Below are 25,685 nucleotides of genomic sequence, written 5' to 3'. Positions count from 1 at the left end.
TGATGATGGGCTCGAACCCCAGTCTAATCAAGAAGCGTGTGCTATGCACTGCTGCTCCTTCCCACCTGGCTACGGAGGCGCCTATGATGAGAAAAGGGATGGAGATGAGAATTTATAGTGAATTGTTTGAATGTTATCTGCGATCAGTTGGTATCAGACATTCAAAGGCGTGTCGAGGCTTATCAAAATATTTTAAATTATTTTGCCATATTAATAAATATCAACTTAAAAGAAATTTCCCCAAATGAGTACGATGAATGTATTTTAAATTTAATAAATACATATTCAAATGACATCAACGTTAGTATTTTTAAGGAAGAACTTACCCACTTTGTACATTTTGCAAAAAATGAAAATTTAAAAATTCTCCTTTATTAATGTATAAAGCGATTCAAGAAGGGCTAGTTTCTACATTTCCTAATGTGAACATAATTTTAAAAATATATTTAACCATATCTGTTTCTAACGCATCGGCAGAGCATTCTTTCAATGTACTTAAAAGAATTAAAAATTACATTAGAAATTCTTTAGGCCAAGAAAAATTATGCAATTTGTCAATATTATGCATTGAAAATGACATTACTAGTGGGGTTGATTATAATGAGCTTATTGATAATTTTGAAGCTCAAAAAGCACGGAAAGTGAACATATAATAATGTTCTTAAAATTTTCATTCTAATTACAAATTTTATTTGGTAATTTGTTATGTTCCATTAAGAATTGTTTTTATTTTTAATTTATAGTAAGTTTGTTTTGTTATATTAAATATATATTATTCTAATTCTTGTTTAATTAATCTAGTTTATTATTTAATGCAATAAAAGTACTTAAATACTAATTGAGTTCATTTATGACTTTTTCTTGTGGATTATACTTAATCTATATATAAAAGTTCTTTATAAAATGTCATACACGTAATTTTGTTTTATTTTTAATAAAATTATATCTACAATTATTATTATTTAGCTTTTTGCATGGGTAAGAGTATACCGAAGGCGTGGGATTTCCCCCCGAAGAAAAATTCGACACTATACATGGGGCCCCCAAATTCAAATTTGCCTGGGGCCCCCATGAAGCCATAACGCGCCACTGGGACACAGCATGGGTTTGTAAAGGGGAAATCTTTTCTGACCAATTTGATTGGATACTATGATGTGGTCACAAAAGATCTGGATGCAAAGAATAATTTTGATATCATATACTTGGATCTTAGGAAGGCTTTTGATACTGTTGCAGATGGAAGACTGCTGTACAGATTGGAACAGTCTAGCATTGGGAGCAAATTGCTGCTATGGATAAAGGGATGGTTGAGTGGGAGAAGACAGAGAGTGGCAATCAATGTACACTGTCCTTCTTGGACTAATATTATTAGTGGAGTCCCCCAGGGTTCAGTGTTGGGTCCATTGTTGTTTTCTGTATTTATTAATGATATTGATGAAGGTATATCAGGCTTTATGTCTAAGTTTGCAGAAGATACGAAGATTGCCAGTGTTGTTAACGACAGTATGCTACTGCAACAGCATTGAGGCATATGATGCAAGAAAGCAAGCTTATAGACCATCAGCCAAAAAAAAAAAAGAAACTTTCCCATTGCACCCATCAAGTCACTCTAAATGTTTGTATAGTTCAGCCTTAAATTTATTTTGGCTATCAACTTCCACAACAACAGATGAAAGTCTGTTCCAGCAATTAGCTACTCACTGGCTAAAGGCAAACTTCCTCACATCTATTCTACAACTGTCTTTCCTCAATTTGAAACCATGCCCCCTCAGGTTCTTAATCTCAGCAAATAGAAGTATCCCATCAGCATTGAGCCTGCTCAAACCATTCACGGCCTTGTACACCTCGCAGGTGCCTAGTCTCCAGATGCTGCAATTAACAGAATTTTAGCCTCTCCTGGTAACAGAACCCCTTTGTTGCTCTCACCAACCTTGTTGCCCTCCTCTGTACTTATTCTAGCAACTCTATATCCTTCCTAAAATGAGGCCTCTAGACCTATACACAATACTCAAGGTGTGGCCTGACCATTATCTTATACAAAGGTATAATCACCTCCTTGTCTCTGCTAGCAAAATTCCTATATATCATTAATAAAACTCCATGACCTGCTCTGGCAGCCTGTCTCCACTTCTCACAGAACTTCGTATCCGACTGCACAATTACCGCCAGGTCTTTTTCATTCTCCACCTCTGACCATATCATAATATCCAATCAAATTGGTCAGACAAGACTTCCCCTTAACAAACCCATGCTGCATCTGAATTATTACTGCAGTCTTGTCAAGGTGATCCTGCATCACTTCTTTAACCAGTGACTCCACTATTTTCCCTGGAAAAGTAAAACCAACAGGTCTGTAATTATTTGCATCACCCTTTGAACCCCCCTTTGTGAATTGGAGTTAATCATCATCAGCCATTTTCACTCCACTGCAGGATGAAAGCCTCTCCACCAACTTTCCAGTTCCTTCTGTTTTGTGCTATGGCCGTCCATTTACTACCCACAAATTTATGAATTTCATCTGTCCATCTCCGTTGTTGTCTTCCAGGTTTTCTCTTGGGGCAGGACACAGCTCCTTTGGGTACCATTCTATTATTTTCTTAGTCCATCTGTCATCATGTCTTCGAGCTATGTGTCCTGCCCAAGACCATTTTAGTTCTTTAGTTTTGATGAGAATGTTCTTTACTTGAGTTTGCTGCCTAATCCATGTGTTTCTCTTCTTATCTAACAGTCTGATTCCCAATATAATTCGTTCCATTGTTTGCTGTGTAGTTCTCAGCTTCTCTTCCATTCTTTTGGTGAGTGCCCAAGTTTCACTTCCATAAGTCATGGTGGGAAGTAGTAGTACTAGTAAGTAGTAGTGGCATGTGATGCAAGAAAGCAATTGTATGAGCTTATGCAGCATCAGCCAAAAAAAAAAAAAAAAAAAAAAAAATCGCACCATTCCCTCCAAATGCCTGTCCAGTTCCTCCTTAAATTTATTCAACCTATCAACTTCCACAACGACAGATGGAAGTTTGTTCCAGCAATAATTAACCACCCACTGGCTAAAGGCAAATTTCCGCACATCTATTCTACATCTGTCTTTTCTTAATTTGAATTTATGCCCCCTTAGGGTTGTAATCTGAACAAGTGGAAGGATCCCATCAGAATTCAGCGTGCTCAATCCATTCAAGGCCTTATACACCTCAATCAGATCACCGTGCAGGTGCCTAGTCTCCAGCCACTGGAATTTGCAGAACTTAAGCCTCTCTTGATAAGAGGATCCCTTCATTCCCCTCACCAATCTTATTGCCCTTCTCTGCACACGCTCAAGCAAATCTACATCCTTCCTAAAATGAGGCCTCCAGACCTGTACGCAGTACTCAAGGCGTGGCTTGACCATTGCCTTATACAGAGGGACAATCACCTCCTTTTCCCTGCTAGAAAAATTCCTATATATCATTGACAAAACCCCATGAACTGCCCTTGCAGCCTGTCTGCATTGCTCAGAAAACTTCATATCTGACTGCACAATTACTCCCAGGTCTTTTTCATTTTCTACCACCTTAAGTGTAGTACCACACAGTTGGTACGTTTCTCTGGGGTTACTTCTACCCATATGCAGTACCTTGCATTTGTCAAGGTTAAACTTCAGTTGCCACTTCTTAGCCCATCTGCCCAAGTTATCTAGACCCTGTTGCAGTAGCATACTGCCATTACTGTCATTAACCCTGCCAACCTTTGTATCATCTGCAAACTTCAACATTAAGCCAGATATACTTTCATCAATATCATTGATAAATATACAAAACAACAGTGGACCCAACACTGAACCCTGTGGGACTCCACTAATAACATTAGTCCACGAAGAGCAGCACCCATTGATTACCACCCTCTGTCTTCTCCCACTTAACCATCCTTTTATCCATTGTAGCAACTTACCTTTAATACCATTCTGCTCCAATTTGTACAATAATCTTCCATGCACAACAGTGTCAAAAGCTTTCCTGAAATCCAAATATATGATATCCAAATTATTTTTTGCATCCAGTTCCTTTGTAACCACATCATAATATCCTATCAAATTTGTCAGACAAGACTTTCCCTTAACAAACCCATGCTGTGTCTGAATTATTGCTGCAGTCTTGTCTAGATGATCCTGCAATGCATCTTTAACCAGTGACTCCATTATTTTACCAGGAACAGAAGTTAAACTAACTGGTCTGTAATTACTCGTGTCACCTGAGGCACCTCCGTAGCCAGGTGGGAAGGAGCAGCAGTGTGTAGCACACGCTTCTTGATTAGACCGGGGTTCGAGCCCGTCACCACCAAATACGGACGATGCGGAAAGGTCAGGGAATGACCACCGCATTTCCCGGAGCAATATGGCCTTAGTTGCTAATGCTCCTAAAAAACCAAACAACAATTCGTGTCACCCTTCAATCCTCCTTTGTGAATTGGGGATACATTTGCACATCTCCAGTCCGTGGGAACTTCCCCTGAGTCCAAGGAAGCTCTCATAATTATGGCTAAGGGGTTGCTTTGCCGCCTCCTTTAATATAACTGGATAGATCCCATCCACCCCAGGTGCTTTTCTTATGTTAAACTTCAACAATTTCTCCTCCACTTTGCTCTCAGTTATTACAAAATCATTAAGTGTCCTGCTACAATTTGATAACCTTCTGCCATTTTCAAACCTTAATAATTCCTCACGTGTGAATGTAGATGAAAATACTCATTCAGTTTGTTTGCTATCTGAGCAGGATCATCAACAGTCGAACCATTGATGTCAAGTGGACCAATCAGATTCATTCCCTTCCTTTTAGAGTTTATATAAGTAAAGAAATCCTTGCTGTTTTTCTTAGCATCTTTTGCCAAGAATTTCTCATAATCTGCCTTCGCCTGCCTAACCTCCTTTGTGACCTGATTACAGACTAGCTTATATCTGCCATAGGCTTCTGAGTTGCTTGATAATTTATATGCATCCCATGCATTTTTCTTCTCTGTCACCAGTCTCATTAGTTCATTTGATAACTATTTAGGCCTAAACCTTGAACAATATTTCTTAATAGGTATGAAACTTTTAGTAGCATCCACAATTAATTCCTTGAATGCTTCCCACTTAGAATTTACTGTTGGTAACATCGTCAGTTGATCCCACTGTACAGAATTTAAAAACTGTCTGAGACAACTGTACTCACCTTTACGGAAGCAAAAACCCTTTCCTTTACCCCTGATGGTAATTATATCTTTAAGTAAATCCCACATCAGTACATTGTGATCCCTGCCACCTAGTGGTTCCTTTATCTCCAAATTCTTAATAAACGAATGATCACTGCTGATAACCAGATCAAGAGTATTACTCTCTCTGGTTGCCTCTCGAACATGCTGCTGCAGAAAACAATCATCCAGTAAATCCACAAAAGTCTGACTAGTGTGTGAGTGACCAACCCACAAGTTCCAGTCCATATCTAGGAAGCTAAAATCCCCCATTATAAGACATTCTGATTTACTGGCCCACTCTGTTTCTCTTTACAACTGTTCATTGTACTCATTCAAGTCATTAGGCCTATAACACACTCCTACTCTTATTTTTGCTTGCGCAGTGCTTATGTCACACCAAACTGACTCAACAGTGCACTGTTCATCTATATCAACTGGGTGCAAATAATGAACCAAGTATACATTGGTTCATTATTTTACGTTTCAGACAAATTGGGATATTGCTCCTCAGTATGTGACTATATTTCCTGAATGTTATCCATCCAAAATTTATTCTTCTTTTGACTTCCAGCCATTTATCATTATTACAGCTAATGACTTGTCCCAGATAAGTATATGACTCCACCTTTTCAATTACTGCTCCTTCAATCATTGTATCCCTTTCTGTGGCATACTTGTTCATCATTACTTTTGTTTTAGCCATATTCATCTTTAGTCCAAAATCCTTACCAACTCTGCATAACTGATTCAGATTTTCCTCTAATTCTTTGGGATCTTGGCTTATGACCATAATGTCATCTGCAAATCGTAAATGGTTTAAGTACTCTCCATTCACATTAGACTGGTCTCAGAAAGGAGTCAAATCTTCTGAAAGCTTCCTCAAGGGCAGCAGTAAACAACTTCGGAGATGGGTCTCCTTGTCGAACTCCTTTCTCAATTTTAAATTTACTACTGTCTTTGTCTAGTCTAATAAAGGAGGTAACATTCTCATAATATATTTTCTTCAAAATCATAATATATGGGGTATCTATGCCTTGTTTTTCTAGTGCCCAAAGCATTGCCTTATGCTGTATGGAGTCAAATGCCTTTTCATAATCCACAAATGCCAGGCATAATGGTGTTTTATATTCATTTGCTTTCTCCATTAGCTGTGATATTACGTGAAGGTGATCCATAGTTGAGAATCCTGTCCTAAAGCCAGCTTGCTCTTTCGGTTGATTCTCATCAAGTATTCTTTCTAATCTGTTAGTAATGACCCTTGTGAACAACTTGTAGGTGTGAGATAGCAAGCTAATTGGTGTGTAATTTCCAGTTTCTGATTTATCTCCTTTCTTATGCAGCAAAACTATGATTGCATTATTCCACTCCTTGGGCATCACTCCTTTTCTAATGCATTTTGTGAAGAGTCTTGCCAGTTTTTGTGTCATGTGTCTTCCTCCCAATTTTAACAACTCTACAGTAACTTCATCTTCCCCCAGGGCTTTCTGATTCTTCATTTTGTTCAACGCATGTTCTATCTCATCAGGTATGTTGTATGTGTTACTAATTTGCGATCCATCTTTCTCACTGCTGGCATCATTTCCTTGTTCCTTGTATAATTCTATAGTAGTCTTCTGCTATTTGAATTATGCCTTCTCTTCTATTTACAAGTACACCATCGCTATTCTTCAGTTTCAGTATCATTTGTCTTTATGTATTACTGCTTATGGCTGCTGATTTAAATCCTTTGTTTTCCGTTAGTGCTTGTTCTACTTTTCTTGTGTTAAATCTTCTTATGTCCTCTCTGGGTCTCTTTCTAATGGCTTTGCATAACTCAGTATACCCAATTTTCTCCCTGTCAGTGTTTTTCTTGCTCTTCATTTGTCGTCTTCAGTTCATCATGACAAGTGTTTCTTGATTGATTTTTTCTTCTTTGGATTTCTTTTTACCAATAGGTTTGTTGGGCTTTATCACTTTCAGAAAGTTGTAGTATTCCTTGTTGATATCTTGGTCCTGAGTAGTCCGCAGAAGCTCAAACTTGTTCTTAAGTTCCAGTACGTACTGCTTTTTCTCCTCTTCTGTTATCTCAGACCTTTGTATTATTTATTCGAGTTGGTTTTTTCCTTTTTTTTTTTAACATCCATATCAAGTGTGCATCTTACCATTCTGTAATCACTTCCAACATTTACCTTGTTCAGGACAGTAACATCATTCACGATATATCTTCTGTTAGTGAGGATGAAGTTGATTTCATTAGTTGTTAATCCATTTGGGCTCTTCCATGTCCACTTACTGTTCACCCTTCATTACTGACATTCCTCGAGATTCTGCAAATTCTTTCCACAAGTCTTTCACCTCTTTCATTTCTTTCACCAATTCCCAAATTTCCTATAGTTCCCCCTTCTGCACTGTTTTGTCTCTTTCCAACCTTAGAATTAAAGTCCCCCATAATGATAGTGTAGTGAGTTTTCTGTTCATCTAGAAGACTCTCAATTTCGGTGTATATTTCTTCAACCTCTTCATCATCACAGCTCGATGTTGGTGCATAAATCATTATAGCTCTTAGAAATTAGCTCTTAGCTTAGAATAGCTCTTAGCTCTTATACCTCTTAGAAATCCTGAGTAGTAGCCTTGACACCCTTGGTGATGTACTTTTGAATTCCAAAATGTTGTTTTTTATATCTTTATGAACCAGAAAGCCAACTCCACCTTCACTGTTTCCTTTCACTGTTTCCATTGGTGTACAGAAGATTTCCACTTGATAAACTTATAAGTGATTCATTTCTTCTTCTTGTTTCAGCCAAACCAATGATATTCCAATTCACATTTTCTAATTTCTTTTCCAGCTCTAATATCCTGTCTTGACCGATGAGCGATCTTATGTTGTAACAGGCCAGGTTCAGTTTCCATGCATGGCAGCCTGGTCGTACTCAGATATTCTTAGCACCCACTGCTTTCACTCTGATCCTCTTGCTGCCATAAGAAGGGGAATGAAAGCCACTGAGGGCCATTTGTTTCATCTTACTGTCATGTGCTGGAGGGTTTGGTCTTTTCCTCTTCACACTGACCAGGCATCTTGAAGAGAACCACTCTACACGTTCGTTGCCACCTAAGTGACGTAACAGGGCTTACCATTGAGAAGGTGTGCATGAGTTGATTTTAGGGAGGCAGGCTAACCAGACTTCTCCTAAATCTTCTGAAATAGAAAGATATTGGATCCATCAGTGTTTTAGACTGTGTCTGATAACACACAGAATGCCTGTTCCCCTCTAAGCCCTGAATTGGAGATACATTTGTACATCTCCAATCCATGGGGACCTCCCCTGATTCTAAGGATGCTCTCATAATTATGGCTAAGGGTTTGCTTACTTCCTTCGCTGCCTCCTTCAATATAACTGGATAGATTCCATCTGCCCCAGGTGCCTCTTTATGTTTAACTTCAACAATTTCTCTGCCACTTTGCTCTCCATTATTACAAAATCATTTAGCTCCCTGTTAGAGTTTAGTTAACTTCTGTCCTCCCCTTCCTTACAGAATTCCTTACGTGTGAATGTAGATGCAAAATACTCATTCAGTTTGTCAGCTATCTGAGCAGGATCATCAACAGTCGAACCACCAACATCAAGTGGACCAATCTGATTCATCCCCTTCCTTCTAGAGGTTATATAAGTAAAGAAGTCTTTGTTGTTTTCCTTTGTCTCCTTTGACAAGGACTTCTCATAATCAGCATTTACTTGCCTAACCTCCTTTGTGACTTGATTACAGACTAACTTATATCTGCCATAGGCTTCTGTGTCACCTGCTAATTTATATGCATCCCACTCATTTTTCTTCTCTGCCATGAGCCTCGTTAGTTCATCTGACATCCATTTAGGCCTAAATTTTGAACAGTATTTCTTAGTTAGTAATTCAAGATTAATTCCCTGAAGGCTTCCCATTTAGAATTCACTGTTTTTAACATCAGTTGATTCCACTGTATAGAATTCAAAAACTACCTGAGACCACTGTAGTCACCTTTATGAAAACAAAAGCCCTTCCTTTTACCCTTGATGGTAAAGCGAAGGGTTCCATAAAATAAACAAACAGGATCTATAAAAGTTGAACAGATGGGCTGAGAGGCAGCAACTGAAGTTTAACATTGACTTTTTTTTTTTTTTTTTTGGTAGTTGTTGGCGCATCGGCTTCTGTGGCCATAATGCACCTCCCAAGGTTTTTGCAGTACTTTTGATCCAAGCCCGAGGCGGGATTCGAACCCGCGACCTTTTGGGTTGCCAGGCAGGCAATTTACCCACCCGGCTAGCCCGGTCGGCTTAACATTGACAAATATAAAGTACTGCATGCAGGTAGCAGTAACCCCAGAGTAACGTATCAACTGTTTGGTACTACACTCAACGTGGTAGAGAATGAAAAGGGACCTGGAGTAATTGTGCAGTCAGATATGAAGTTTTCTGAGTAGTGCAGACAGTCTGCAAGCGTAGCTCATGGTGGCCTGTCAATGATATACAAGAACTTTTCTAGCAGGGATAAGGAGGTGATTATCCCCTTATATAAGATAATGGTCAGGCTACACCTTGCATACTGTATTCAGGTCTGGTGGCCCATTTTAGGAAGGATGTTGTTGTTGTTGCTTGGGTTTTATTGGTGCATTAGCGACTAAGGCTATAATGTGCCAAAACCTGGCTTAGGAAGGATGTAGTGCTGATGGAACAAGTACAAAGAAATGCAACAAAATTAGTGAATGGAACATAGGGTTGCTCCTATGAGGAAAGGCTTAATTTTGCAAATTAGTGGCTGGAGACTAGGCCCTGCGAGGTGATCTGATTGAGGTATATAAGGCCTTGAATAGATTGAACATGTTCAATGCTGATGGGATTCTTCTTCTTGCCCAGATTAATCACCTGAGGGAACATAAAGTCAAATTGAGGAAAGACTAAGAATAGAATTATTAATAGAATAGAAGAATTAGCTAAGAATAGAAATAGGTGCAGGTATACTTGCGTGTACACCAATGCTAGGAGTTTAGTAAATAAATTTGATGAATTTGAGGTATTGCTCAAAACATCAAAGGCAGATATTGTTGGGATATCAGAGACGTGGTGTCACACAGATATAAGGGATGCAGAACTGCAATTTGGGGAGTACAACGTCTACAGAAAGGATAGACAGGATAGGAAGGGGGGAGGGGTTATGCTATTAGTTAAGAAACACATAAAAACCAAGGAAGTGAAGCCAGTCGACATCGCTGGACAGTGCAGTGTTGAGTCAGTTTGGTGTGACATAAGCATTGGGAGATCAAAATTGAGAGTAGGAGTGTGCTATAGGCCTAATGACTCTGATGAGTATAATAAGGAACTGTACAGGGAAATAGAGTGGGCCAGTAAATCAGAGAGTCTTATAATGGGAGATTTTAATTTCCCAGATATTGACTGGAATTTGGGGGCTGGTTACTCACACACTAGCAGGGCTTTTGTGGATTTATTGGATGATTGTTTTCTACATCAGCATGTTCGGGAGGCAACTAGAGGGAGTAATACTCTTGATTTGATTATCAGCAGTGATTCTTCATGCATTAAGAATCTGCAGATAAATGAACCACTAGGTGGCAGTGATCACAGTGTGCTGAAGTGGGAGTTACTGAAAGAGTTAACTACCATTAGGGGTAAAGGGAAGGGTTATTGCTTCCGTAAAGGCGACTACGATGGACTGAGACAGTATTTAAATTCTATACAGTGGGACCAACTGATGATGTTACCAACAGCAAACTCAAAATGGGAAGCATTCAAAGAACTTATCTTGGAAGCTACTAGGCTTTACATACCGACTAAGAAATATTGTTCAAGGTTTAGGCCAAAATGGACGTCAGATGAACTAATGAGGCATATGGCAGAGAAGAAAAATGCATGGGATACTTACAAATTAACACATGACACAGAAGCCTATGATAGATACAAGTTGATATGCAACCAAGTTACAAAGGAGGTTAGGCAGGCGAAGGCAGATTACGAGAAATCCTTGGCAAGGGATGCAAAGAAAAACAGCAAAGAGTTCTTTACTTATGTAAACTCTAGAAGGAAGGGGATGAATCAGATTGGTCCACTTGATATTGATGGGTCAACTGTTGATGATCCTGCTCAGGTAGCTAACAAACTAAATGAATATTTTGCATCGACATTCACACATGAGGAGTTATTCAGCAAGGGGAATGCCAGAGGTCTATTCAACTTTAGCAGTCAGCTACAGAATATTGAAATAACTGGGAGTAAAGTGGAGGAGAAACTGTTGAAGATAAACACAAGAAAGGCACCTGGGGTGGATGGGATCTATCCAGTTATATTAAAGGAGGCAGCAAAGGAAGTAAGCAAACCCTTAGCCATAATTATGAGAGCTTCCTTGGACTCAGGGGAGGTACCCATAGACTGGAAATGTGCAAATGTGACCCCAATTCACAAAGGAGGATCAAAGGCTGACACAAGTAATTATAGACCTGTGAGCTTAACTTCTGTTCCAGGAAAATTAATGGAGGCACTGGTTAAAGAAGCACTGCAGGATCATTTAGACAAGACTTCAGTTATAGCTCAGACACAGCATGCTTTTGTTAAGGGGAAGTCTTGCCTGACCAACTTGATTGGATACTATGATGCAGTCACAAAAGAACTGGATGCAGGGAATAACTTTGATATTATATACTTGGATCTTAGAAAGGCTTTTGATACTGTTGCACATGGAAGACTGCTACACAAATTGGAGCAGTGTGACATTGGAGGCAAATTGCTGCTATGGATAAAGGGGTGGTTGAGGGGGAGAAGACAGAGAGAGGTAATCAATGGACACTGCTCATCGTGGACTAATGTTATTAGTGGAGTCCCTCAGGGCTCAGTGTTGGGTCCATTATTGTTTTCTGTATTTATAAATGATATTGATGATGGTATATCAAGCTTAATGTCCAAGTTTGCAGATGATACAAAGGTTGGCAGGGTTGTCAAGGACACTACTGACACTATGCTGCTGCAACAGGATCTGGAAAGGTTGAGCAGATGGGCTGAGAGGTGGCAAATGAAGTTTAACATTGACAAATGTAAAGTACTACACATGGGAAACAGCAACCCCAGAGCAACGTATCAACTCTGTGGTACTACACTGACAGTGGTAGAGAATGAAAGGGACTTGGGGGTGATTGTGCAGGCAGATATGAAGTTCTCTGAGCAGTGCAGACGGGCTGCAAGAGTAGCTCATGGAGTATTGTCAATGATATACAGGAATTTTTCCAGCAGGGATAAGGAGGTGATTATTCCATTGTATAAGGCAATGGTCAGGCCACACCTAGAATACTGTATACAGGTCTGGAGGCCTCATTTCAAAAAGGATGTAGAGCTGCTGGAACGAGTACAGAGAAGGGCAACAAGATTAGTGAATGGAACAAAGGGGTGCTCTTACGAAGAAAGGCTTAAGTTTTGCAAATTACAGTGTCTGGAGACTAGGCACCAGCGAGGTGATCTGATAGAGGTGTATAAAGCCTTGAATGGTTTAAGCATGCTCAATGCTGATGGGATTCTTCCTCTAGCTCAGAAAAATCACCTGAGAGGGCATAAATTCAAATTGAGGAAAGACAGATGTAGGATAGACGTGCGGAAATTTGCCTTTAGCCAGCGGGTGGTTGGTTGGTGGAACAGACTGCCATCCCTTGTGGTGGAGGTTGATAGCCTAAATAAGTTTAAGGCTCAGCTGGACAGGTATTTTGAACGAACAGAGGGGTGAAGTGGAAGTGGTTTTTTTTTTTTTTTTTTTTGGCTGATGCTGCATAAGCTTGCTTTCTTGCATCAAATGCCTCTACTAATGCTAATGCTAATGCTAAGACGGTTGTAGAATAGATGTGCGGAAATTTGCCTTTAGCCAGTGGGTGGTTAATTGATGGAACAAACTTCCATCTGTCGTAGAAGTTGACAGCTTAAATAAATTCAAGGCAAAACTAGACAAACATTTGGAGAGAATGTATGTGTGAAATGGGCAGGTTTTATTTTTTGGCTGATGGTGTATAAGCTTGCTTTCTTGCATCATATGCCTCTACCTCATCTAATGCTAATCTTATAGTCCAATCTAGTTTTTTTTTTTTTTTTTTTTTTAGGAGCATTAGCAACTAAGGCCATATTGCTCCGGGATATGCGGTGGTCATTCCCTGACCTTTCTGCACCCTCCGTATTTGGTGGTGACAGGCTCGAACCCCGGTCTAATCAAGAAGCGTGTGCTACGCACTGCTGCTCCTTCCCACCTGGCTACGGAGCCGCCTTCCAATCTAGTGCACACATATGACCTACCAATTGTACCACAAATAATACTTGTAAGTTGTTATTCTTGACTTCATACAACATTGTTTTTCCACTAAGATCCCTTGATCCATCATTAGTGAAGCATTCCTCATTGTCTCCTTGCCACGATTTGTCTCCTTGTCTCCTCGAAAATGATTGGCATAGGCTTTCTGCTTGTGAGGAGTGGCAAACCTGTTGCATCAGCACCGCCACAAGCTGCATCAACAACAGCTTTAGAGGGCTATTGTAGATGCTACTATTTAACTATTTTTAGGGTCATAGTAATCAAAAATTTCATGGGGACACCTCATATGTCCAAAGAGGGTTATCTTGGGAAATTGAGTGACATTAAAATTTTGGGGCTTAGCAAATAATGGCTGAACCTAGAGCAAATCTTCCTCAGGACTGGCATTCCTATGACCACCTAAACCAGCAATTAAATTCAAATGGCATCTCCCTACCATCCTGCAGTCTCATCTCCAGATAACAAAGGCCAAATATGAGTAATGCTCCACTATTACTAGAAGGAACTAGGCAAGGATGCAAGAAAAGGTAATTTCAGACTCTTGCCTCCATTGTTGCCATCCACAAAGAGGTGAATATATCATAATGTATGGCAGGGCAGCATAGCTGGAACTCGGTTGCATCTCCAGCTATATCCTTGAAGAGGATATTCTAAAGCCTCTTTGATGCAGGTGGTAATGGGACTTACAATACCAGGATCCTGCTCATTTTTTTCCGGTATTGATACAAAAATACCAGTTTTTCTGTACTAACTTAAAAAAAAAATAGTTTATAATCTAATCACGTAACGGTTATAAAATCACCTTTATGTGATTATGTCATCCTTATCTCTACTAGCAAATGTTCGATAAATCATGGATAGGACACCATGCAACATTGCAACCTGTCCACAATTCTCGGACAACTTCATGTCTGACCGTGTCGTAACTCCCAAGTCCCGTTCCTCCACTACTGACTTTAGTTCAACTCCACCAAATGTATAAGTTATTTTGGGGTTGCTGTTCTCCAGGTGTAAGACCTTGCATTTTGCTGAATTAAAGCATAGCTGCCACTTTTCTGAACATCCCGGAAGTCTATCTAGGTCACTCTGAAGAAGCTCTGCTTGGTAGCGATCATTAACTACTCTACTGATCTTTACATCATCTGCAAGTTTAGATATCACACCCTATATCCCTTCATAGATGTCATTTAAGATAATCAAAAACAACAGTGGTCCCTTGGGGAACCCCACTTCTTACATTAACCCAATCTGAGGAATAATCATTTATCACAACCTCCCCCTGCCTGGTCCCCTCAAGCCATCGTGCTATCCATCTAAGGATTTTCCCTATGATTCCAGCCTGCTCCAACTTATAAAGTAACCGCTCGTGTGGGACTGAGTCAAATGCTTTGCTGAAATCTAAATAAACAATGTCAAAATTATTCTCTAAATCCAGCTCACAAGTGACCTGCCAAAATGGCTAACCAGATTTGTTAAACATTATTTTTCCTTTACAAAACCATGCTGTGTATCCTACAGAATTCCATTTCCATCTAAATGATCCTGAATGATTTTCCCTACTACTGAAGTTAGACTGGCAGGTTGGTAATTTCCCGTTACACTCCTAGAACCGCTTTTATGTTCCAATTTACACCAATCCAACAGAATCTCTCCCGAGTCCAGTGATGCTCTCATAACTAGCCCTAATGGTTCAATGCACTTACTTGCTGCCTCCTTTAAGATTATAGGGTATATACCATCAACCACAGGAGCCTTACTCGCCTGTGGGCACGAAGGTTTTCTCATTAAATCACCATTAATTACATTTTTTTCAACTTCACTCCCATAATTTCTCATTGACGTGAAGGGTTTTTCTTCTGTAAATATTGATGCAAAGTAACTGTCGAGTTCATCTGCAACATCAGTTGAGGTATCTAATACTATCCTATGTGATTACATATGCATCCGATCTGATTTGTCCTTTTCTTTGCATTTACATATGTGAAGAATTCCTTAACTGCACTCTTTGCTCTCTTCTTTATTCCTTATCTCCACTCTTTGCTCTCTCCCAGACGCAGTAAAGATACTATAGTGAAAATTATACTTCGCTGAATAAAACGTCTTTCTCCTTCAGAAAATGATGAACATAATTCAACCATGGAAGACCAACGTGGAACAGAACATCAGCTTTCTTCAAATTCTTTCCAAAATAAGAAATTGCCTGACTCCAATGAGATTTTAAAAGATGAACTTGAGTCTGAAATTAATGAAATACTTTTAACTATTTTTGCTAAAAAAGTTCAAAGCCTAGAAAATATGGACTGAGATTGTCTACGATTATCTCAGTACCAGAATAGAATCCGAAAAGACGTTTTCTGCCGCTAATCAAATACTGTATGTACCAAAATTAGACCCATTTTAAATGATCATACTATTGATTGCTTATGTTTCTTAAGAGCTCACTTTATTCGGACAGGTAGTGTGTATGCTTAAACATAACTAAACTTTGCCGTAACAATATGTATTTTTTTGTTTTTAGAATAACTGTATTTTAATGATTTTTTTCAGAATATTTATTATTGCAATAAATGTTTATTTAAAACTTGAATTCAATTAATTACAGTACTTGTTTTTTCCTTACTTTATTAACTGTCATCAAAATTTATTGAGAAAAACGGTTTTTTTTGGAATACTGGTTTCATAAATTAAAAATACCGAAATACCGGTATTAAGATTTTGACCGGTATTGTAAGCCCTAGGTGGTAATTAACTGATACCAGTAGTTGATCCCCACCCCAAGTTATACCAAATGAAATATTAATATAGTTCAAGTTAAGAGCACAAATTAATGTAACAAAAAATGTAAATATGAACAACAGCTCTGGGGGAGGGGTGCTAGTTTTTTTTTGTCCCTGCTGCACCTTCAGCCCATAATACCCGCATGCCTCTGTCAAATAATTCATTGCTCAGTTTTCCGTCTTCTCCATCTCTTCTTTTAGTTACATCCTTTAAACTATCTCGCCCCACAGTAGCACAGTTTTTTACCCTGTTTTGGTTGTATTTTTTTTTGGAGTAGGGGGACAAAGCCTAGCTGCTAACCTCCTGGGTGCTCCTGTAGCTCCCCCAGTATATGTATCCAATGTACTTTTTCCTCTTCCTTATAGCCTGCACATACCTCTTTTTCTCCATTTCATCCTTCATACCTTTCCTCTATTTATCCATTTCACCCTTCAAAGACCTCATACCACTTGTCAAAAGCTTCATTTTAATACCTCCTTCCTTAGTATCCATGTCTCAATCCCCTTAAAGCAGGACACTGCAGACAAAACATCAAACTAATTTGTTAAATCGATATTCATTTTTCTTGGAGGTATCTGCTTCTTTTCAAATACCATCTTACCCATTTCAATTCTAGTGCTAAATTACTGGCTACTCTCAACACTTGTTAGAAGACTTCCGAAAGATATCTGTATTTATCCATTTATAATGTCATGCTTTCCGATATCCTAAAATTGAATTTTTTTATCTCTAAATTTATATTGATTTTGTTATTTTAAAAAATTTTAGTTGTCATTATACAGGCTGTTTTCACTCCTCAACCTTTAGAAAAAATTGCTAACATAGTCATGTATAAATATTTAGTGATTTTTTTTTTCTTGGTCCATACATTGTATAATCATGAACAGGAATGCAGTTTAGAAAATGAAATTATATGCCATCTTGAGTACAATGATTTTCACTTTACAGAATTGTGTTGTTTCCCTTGAGATTAAGATTTCTATCTAGATGACCCTGTATTACATTATTAATCATTGTCGCTATTGACTTTTCATGTTAATTACTAATGATTGGTTTTTAATCATCCTAGAGACACCTTGGATTGGAGACAGTGCCAGTGTATTACATCCATGAAGGAGGCTCTAGGATTAGAGTCACCTCTGAGTCCAATACAGCCACAATAAACCTTAATATTGTGAGCATTTCCCTAAAAATAACCCTTGGGGATTAATGATCATTATCCTTCCACACTGTTTGTAAAAGACCATATTTCAAATCATGACAGAAATACAACTTTTATGGGCTTGTTTCATACCCTAGCTAAGTTAGTCTTGGGCAAAACTTGTGTTGTTTTGTCCTGGAAACTTATTTTTTGTCCAGCAAACAGGCAAACTGATCATGCAACTTACAGATGCATATACTGATCTTACTATGTACTGAAGGTGTATGAGTAGCAATTCAGGAAACTTCTAATATGAAAATGTTTTTCCCTTAAAATAATCAACTTTTCTTTTAAAAAAAAAAATGCTTTGCTTGCTGAACAAACTGCAATTTTTGTTGGGTGTCATTGATGTGTAATGTAAATTATTGAAGTAGACACTTATTGCTGTGTGGCACTTATTAAATCTTTTGAAATGGGAATCAAGTTCTTCAATGATATGATACCAGTTGTTGGTTCTAACAAAAACTAAAATCCTAGTCTTTTAAAAACTAACTTACAGAATAATTGAAATCTTTTAGTGGTGGCTCGAACTTTACTTTCGCTGGATGTCAATTGTTAGCTTGCAAACGTTCCTGCATTTATTATGGCTTCAAATTGGTCCTCAGAATCCTTTATTTAAACCCATTTTTAACAATCTAATCCTTTATTTTAACCATCTTTAATTTGCACCCAGCCAGGTGTGATTAAAGTGGTCTCTGGATAATGGGCCTATTATCTTAATTTACATTAAAGCCAAAGTTGAGAAGTACTTCTCATCAAAACACAAGGAATATTTGTGGCCTTTTTTTTTTCTTGATTGAGTTTATTTTTGGTTGGAACTGACAGTTTTACTTCCAGGAAACTTTTTTTCCATTTCACAAAAACCTTGAAAATCAATCATAGAATGTACTCAATTTTCAGACAATATACTGATGCCTTGTGATCTTAACTGCTTTGGCGCTTACTCCAAACAACTATAGCTATAGTCTATAGAATTTGGCTCTGCTTGCATTAACTCTGAAGAAGGCAATGAACAGTTTCACATGGACATGCATGCTGCCATTGATGACTGGCTGCTTATTTGAAGATTTTTGTACAAGGGCATTTTGTAGTGACTGAATATTGTCACCGATTACACTGAGTTGGCTTTGCATTAGCAATACCCCTTTGTGTAGGAATGGACTGGGCTGTGACACTGGTGGCCAAAGTCAGAAACTGCTGATGTCATATTGTAGTTTGCACATGTGGTGATCAGTTTTTGAGTGTCTCCGAAGAAAAATGGGTCGGCGTTGAGATCTTTTCAACTTCCAACATGGAATGATTGTGGGAGTAAGACATGCAGATTGCCACTATCTCAATAACAGCCAACTCAGTTAAGTTCTCCTATTCTGTGGTGTAACAAGTCTACCGTGAGTGGCTCGACAAAGGTTAACAACCAGCCAAACGACAGTCGTGTGTGGTTGATGCCCATGGTGTCGGCCACGCATCACCAGTCAGTAGTTCAATAGGAATGCCTACCTTTCGATTGTTGCTGACCAAATACAAGACAACATGCCATGCCACAGAGTTCTGAGTGGGTAGTACAGTGGTATCGTCACTGTCCTCCCCACAACAGGTGGAAAAAGCCCAGGTTCGAATCCCGTTGATGACATGAGGAACTTTAATGGGCTTTTTTCACTCCATGGCTGAGTTAGTCAGTCTCAGGCATAGATAGCAAGGTTTTTTTTCATCCAGCAAAATAGGCAACTCGACCAGAGAATACACACAATTTACAGATACAAAATAGGGGTTTATTAACGAATTACAGGTCGCCGTAATATAATATAATATAAAATATATATTTTTAAAAGTCCAGCAGGTAGCTAACTTGCTTCAGAAACATTACAATGAATTTTGCATTCTCCCATGGCCACCTGAACTCAACCCAATTGAAAATGTTTGGAACCAACCTACTGGAAAAGGACATTCGGTTCCAGGAAGTCCTGTTTACCATAGGACTCCCTGGAACACCTTGTTGAGTTGAGTGAATGCCAAGACATGTATGGACTGCCAAGTTGTGTACAGGCCAAAGGTGGCCCCATGAGGTATTAGGTAGGTGTTGCTAATGCAATGCCAACTCATTGTATATAAATAACAAAATATACTATATAATTAAAATATTTAATTTTCTTTTATCCTTTGTAATTACCTGAACTGCTGTCAGTATTTGTGACAAGACAAGGCATAAGGCCCTCGTGGTAGCACAGTTGGTAGAATTGCTGTCCTCCCCACACTGAGTGGAAAAGACCTAAGTTTGAGTCCCGTCGATGACAAGGAATTTTTATGGGCCTTTTTCACAACATCGCTCAGTCTCAAGCAAAGGTGGCATGGTTTTTTGTCCAACTAACAGAGAATCGACCACAGACCATGCAATTTACAGAGAGAGTACACAAGCAATAAGACCTTAGTAACTGATGCTCCTAAAACTTTACTACTACTACAACTGCAAGGTATAAATATGGAATATTTGAAATGAATTAAAGTTAGAAATTAAAATTATGCTTGACCTTACCAGATATACAATATATGGAACTGTCAAGGATGTAACTCCAGCTATTGTTCCACTAAGACCCATGCCAATAGACCTTACAGGTGTGGGATAAAGTTCAGCTGCCTGTTGATAAATAACCATGAAGGAAGCAGCGGCTCCAAATTTACCAAAGAGGGATGTTACTACACCAAGGAGCTGAAGTTCTATAAAAACAATTAGGTTAACCAATATCTGTTGTTGCACATTCATAAAATATGCTTATTTCTTAATTTTCAGTTATTAAATTAAGGACAAAGGGAAATTGTATGAAAAATATGATTGGTGATTAAAATATCATTGAAAATTATTTATTAATGGCAAAAATACAGTATAACTCCCAACAATGTTATTTGATAATCAAATGAAATATTAATTTCCTTACTTTTGAATATGTTATACAGTTCAAGCATATATTCTGCTGTAGAAACAAAAACAGAAGTTTTGTAGAAAACAACTGTAGAAACAAAAACAGAAGTTTTGTAGAAAACAACTGTAGAAACAAAAACAGATTGCATGCATCTGAGAATAGAAACTCTCAGATGCATGCAATCAGATTGTGTTGTAGCCGGTAATGTATCTTTTCTGGTACTTGTATCCCTAGGGTAAAATTTTTTTGGCAATAGCTTGTGTGATCATGCAACAACCAGTGCATCTTCCATTTGCACTGCTGGTTGCCCTTAAATATCACATGGTTGCAGTTTTTTATCTGAAGAATTTTCCTTGCTGGCCAGAATCTCCAGACTGATAAGTGTGACAAAACCACTGTATACCACCGGTTACACACACATGCTTATGAGATACAAATGTCTGAATTCTATTGTCACAGAATATTTGAATGGCTTTGGTGACTATTGAAGAGGTGAAACAAATGCTCTCATTTGTATATAATGTATATAAATCATTTGCAAAGACTTTTCAATCATCCCCTTTCATTCCATTATTAAAATGCAATAAATCAGTAAACAGTATAAAATCCATTAATAAGCATTTTAGAAAATTAAAAAATTATTCTAAAAAAATTAAGAATTATATGAATTATTTCAAGGTACAAAATTGCATGAATAGATACTTTGTCTTGAGCAAGCAAATTTATAAATGCATCTGTCACGTAGATGACTGTATAATATAGGATGGCAATGTCTCGGGTTCTTAAATGTATAGTGGTGACACTATACAATTTAAAAGCAACCTTGGCAAAACCATAGATACGGTATTTGAAGGTGAATGTAAGCTTTAGCACGGAGTACTCAGGATCAGTCTGCAACAGTAGTACAATGATTATCAGGATCCAAAATTGAACACAGTAATGTGTGCCAAAGATGATTGTGTTTATCTCTAGACAGAAATCAACCAGTTTGATCCAATGTGGTTGTGTATACTGTTGTCCTGTAAGATGAAAGAGCCATCTATTGCAGCTCTGTAGCCTGGGTAGGGTCAGCAGGTACATTATACACCCTGACACTGTCTGGTATTGTGGCACTTTTTAGCATTAGGCAATTGGGTTGTTTTTTTTTTTTTTTTCTGTGAATGCAACTGCTGACAAAAAATCCTGGCTACATATCGTTTATGGGTTGTCTTCACAAATAGCACATTGGTTATAATTGCCCTCCTCCCATGCTGGATGGAAAAAGTCAGTTCGAATTCCATCAATGAGGTGAGGAATTTTCGAGAGGGTTTTTTTATTATTATTATTATTATTCCCGGACACTGGTTTATTGTCCAGTAAAACAGCAAACCGACCGAAAAATACACGCAATTACAGGAATAATATATAAATACCTCATATTACCTAAAAAGCACGAAATGGAAAGTTCTATAAAATGGAATGGGACGCTCATTAATAAAATATATTATTTTCACAGCCTTAGTTGCTTTGGTGTTTAACAAACATTTAACCTAAATATAGTCCTACCCAACAGGAGAATGAATCCAAGGTCACTGCTATACACAAAGAAGTGGAGGGATTAGTGAAGCTTGAAAAAGGATGAATGCAGATATTTTATATTATAGACCAAGATCTAAATAAGATCAGGATCGATTTCATATATTATTTCGTTATATGTTTACATGATTATTTTTGTTTAATAAAATCCAAGTACACTAATCATCCCTTCATGCTTAAAATAGACTGAAGCTGGTGGTAACCTTGAGTTCATTCTCGTTGTGGTAGGACTATACATCAAGGATGTCATCTGTGTAATCACCGTGCCCCTTGAATGCATAAATTAGTACATTCACCCAAAGGGATGTCTGGCCAAACCTCTGAATGAGTGTATGTCTGAAATTATTCTTCTTTTTAGAGATTAATCTATATACAGTATGTCATCTAATCACACCACCATCATGATCTTCGGTCTATGTATGCCATAGATAGAGGACCCTCATACAGTTTCTTTTGTGTCATGTAGGCAAACAGGTGCTACCGTGACAATATTGAGGTCTGAACCTAGTCCAGATGATTTCGACCTGTGACTTCATGCCAACAGGAAAATATATCTACCGTTGTATAGAAAAAAGTTGGTCCATTGCAAATTTTGCATTCATTAAAATTAGCACTATTACGAGATATATTACAAAATTGTTTTACTATGTTATGTTAAAGATGCCATTACGTTTAAAGTGCTTTTTGTGGAAGAACATCATCGCCCACAGAAGCCAACATTTGCTTAACTTTGTTATTGTGCAATATTCTAGCTACACATTATAGTTGTGTTAGTAATTATACGATTGTAATGTGTACCTAGAATGTAAATAAAATTCTTAATTATAATACATTACCAATGTAAAAATACAACAGTTCTTTTAAAATTGTAACTTATTCATTTTTTTTTTTTAGTTGTGAAAAAAACTCCAAGGTAGGGTGTAGTCCAGGCCAACTGGTGGGGGGGGGATTAGAGGTCTACAGCACTGACCTTGGCCAGCAATTCTCCCAAGTGCCCGGGTGGGCCCTTAATATTATATTAAGTAATTAAATTCATTTATTATATGTTAGAATTGACTTTTTGCTATTTAACTTTCACATGTGGGCACACACATAAACACATATACAAAGATAAGGAAGGGAGTAGCGTTAGCTCTAGACTGGCCTGGTGTAGTGTACAAAACTTATTTTTAGTCTAATGAAACAGTTTCTAATAAATAAAAAAAAATGCAATACGATTATTAAATTAAAATTTACTTTAATTCGACTAAAATACAGATACAGTATAATACATATATAAAATACATATATCACCATATAAGTATTTATATATATTAATATAATGAATTAATTATTTTTAAGTAATTATAAATTAATTATATTTTATAGTATTATAAAAATATTTAGAATTAAAAATAAAGATATTTACAGTAAAATATATATTTACAAATAAAATGAAAATATGTAAAAATAGGCCTGTAGCCTAGTGGTCAGGCGCGCGGGTGCATAAGTACACGTGCCTTGAGTGACCGGGGTTTAAGCCCGTGAATACGGTGCTGTTTCTTGTATTCTATCTATCTTGTGAACTCCTCTGACCGTTTGGTCGTCCCGGAGTATAAACAGAAAATTTATTTATTTATTTTTTTAAATCAAATACACAGGAAGATTAAAAAGCATAAAAGCTTAAAAATCGGATATTGAATACAAGTTTTATTAAATACTGCGTATTTAATAAAACTTGGCTGGCTAGACATGCTAGAACATCCGGCTAGACTTTCTGGAACATACAATGCTCACTGCACTTAAGTGACCTAAACCTGTTACTTGTCGATGATGCATTCCCTCAGTTAGCAATGCCACTACGTCTCCCCATCATCCCTTCCAATTTTGCGCATATTTCCACAACGACAGGGACTCAAAAATGGGATGAATGTTAACTCACTCCAACTCTATCAATAACATTTTTACCTAGTATTGCGAATAAGTAGCACTTCAAGGCAGCAGCCGTACTGTTGATCGTCAATTTGATCAAAAATACTCGATTTCTGTCTTCTCTTGGCCCCTTCGGAACAGATATATCGACTTCACTTCGCCGGCTTTTCATTAAATCGGGAATAGTAGCAGTCTTGATTTAATATAAATAGACATTTTAATTGTAGCAACACTAAGATTAAGACAATAAGATTAATTCTCTGAAGTCTTTTTCTGATGGTCGTTTGTATTGCGCTTATTCCATTTCTGTCAACTTTTTCTCATACCAGCTCATTAAAGGTGATTTTGCAATTTCTTTTCACCTATTCGTTTCAACTATGAACACACTCTCGGAGTCATTAATGGAGGTCTACATGGCTTGAAATGAATGGCCACATTACATTCGGGCTTCCAGTGGCGTTACGGTGTTCCCAACAGTTGATTTTATATGTCCCACTCTTTCTGCTATCTGGCGAATGGACATGTTTGCTGAATGCAACCTCCTAACACATCCCTCGTGAAGGGATCTGGGTATTTTTCTCATCCCACTCTGTTCCATCTGCTTATCATCGGATGTGCTGCCATTTTATATCCTGTTTTTAACGGATACTGCCGTCTACCTTTCACATATTTCCACAACGACAGGAACTCAAAAATGGGATGAATGTTAACTCGCTCCAACTCTATTAATAACATTTTTACCTAGTATTGCGGATAAGTAGCACTTCAAGCCAGCAGCCGTACTGCTAATCGTCCATTTGATTAAAGGAACCACTAGGTGGCAGTGATCACAGTGGACTGATGTGGTATTTACTTAAAGATTTAATTACCATCACGGGTAGCAGTAGTGGCATGTGATGCAAGAAAGCATGTGTATGAGCTTATGCAGCATCAGCCAAAAAAAAAAAAAAAATTCGCACCATTCCCTCCAAATGCCTGTCCAGTTCCTCCTTAAATTTATTCAACCTATCAACTTCCACAACGACAGATGGAAGTTTGTTCCAGCAATTAACCACCCGCTGGCTAAAGGCAAATTCCCGCACATCTATTCTACACCTGTCTTTTCTTAATTTGAATTTATGCCCCCTTAGGTTCGTAATCTGAACAAGTGGAAGGATCCCATCAGAATTCGGCGTGCTCAACCCATTCAAGCCCTTATACACCTCAATCAGATCACCGCGCAGGTGCCTAGTCTCCAGCCACTGCAATTTGCAGAACTTAAGCCTCTCTTTGATAAGAGGATCCCTTCATTCCCCTCACCAATCTTGTTGCCCTCTCTGTACACGCTCAAGTAAATCTACATCCTTCCTAAAATGAGGCCTCCAGACCTGTACGCAGTACTCAAGGCGTGGCCTGACCATTGCCTTATACAGAGGGATAATCACCTCTGATGCTACCTATTTTCCCTGCTAGCAAAATTCCTATATATTATTGACAAAACCCCATGACCTGCCCTGGCCACCTGTTTGCATTGCTCAGAAAACTTCATATCTGCCTGCACAATTACTCCCAGGTCTTTTTCATTTTCTACCACCTGAAGTGTAGTACCACACAGTTGGTACGTTTCGCTGGGGTTACTCCTACCCATATGCAGTACTTTGCATTTATCAAAGTTAAACTTCAGTTGCCACTTCTTAGTCCATCTACCCAAATTATTTAGATCCTGTTGCAGTAGCACACTGCCATTACTGTCATAAACAACCCTGCCAACCTTTGTATCATCTGCAAACTTCGACATTAAGCCTGATATATCTTCA

The 25,685-nt window shown here is 38.1% G+C and overlaps 1 protein-coding gene across 1 annotated transcript in view; it reads right to left on the bottom strand.

The window, feature by feature from the left end:
- LOC150077214 (beta-alanine transporter-like) overlaps positions 1–25,685 on the bottom strand; it is a 94,973-nt gene that overhangs the window by 14,725 nt on the left and 54,563 nt on the right. The window contains exon 8 of the mRNA XM_090386274.1: positions 20,019–20,200. Within this exon, the coding sequence (XP_090242400.1) occupies positions 20,019–20,200 (182 nt within the window). The remainder of the gene's footprint in view (positions 1–20,018; positions 20,201–25,685) is intronic.

Source organism: Mastigoproctus giganteus, chromosome 12 (genome assembly GCF_048544385.1).
Source record: "Mastigoproctus giganteus isolate SK-2022 chromosome 12, ASM4854438v1, whole genome shotgun sequence".
Lineage (NCBI taxonomy): Eukaryota > Metazoa > Arthropoda > Arachnida > Uropygi > Thelyphonidae > Mastigoproctus > Mastigoproctus giganteus.
The sequence above is the reverse complement of the archived record's forward strand: the minus strand, read 5'-3'. Positions and strand labels throughout refer to the sequence as shown.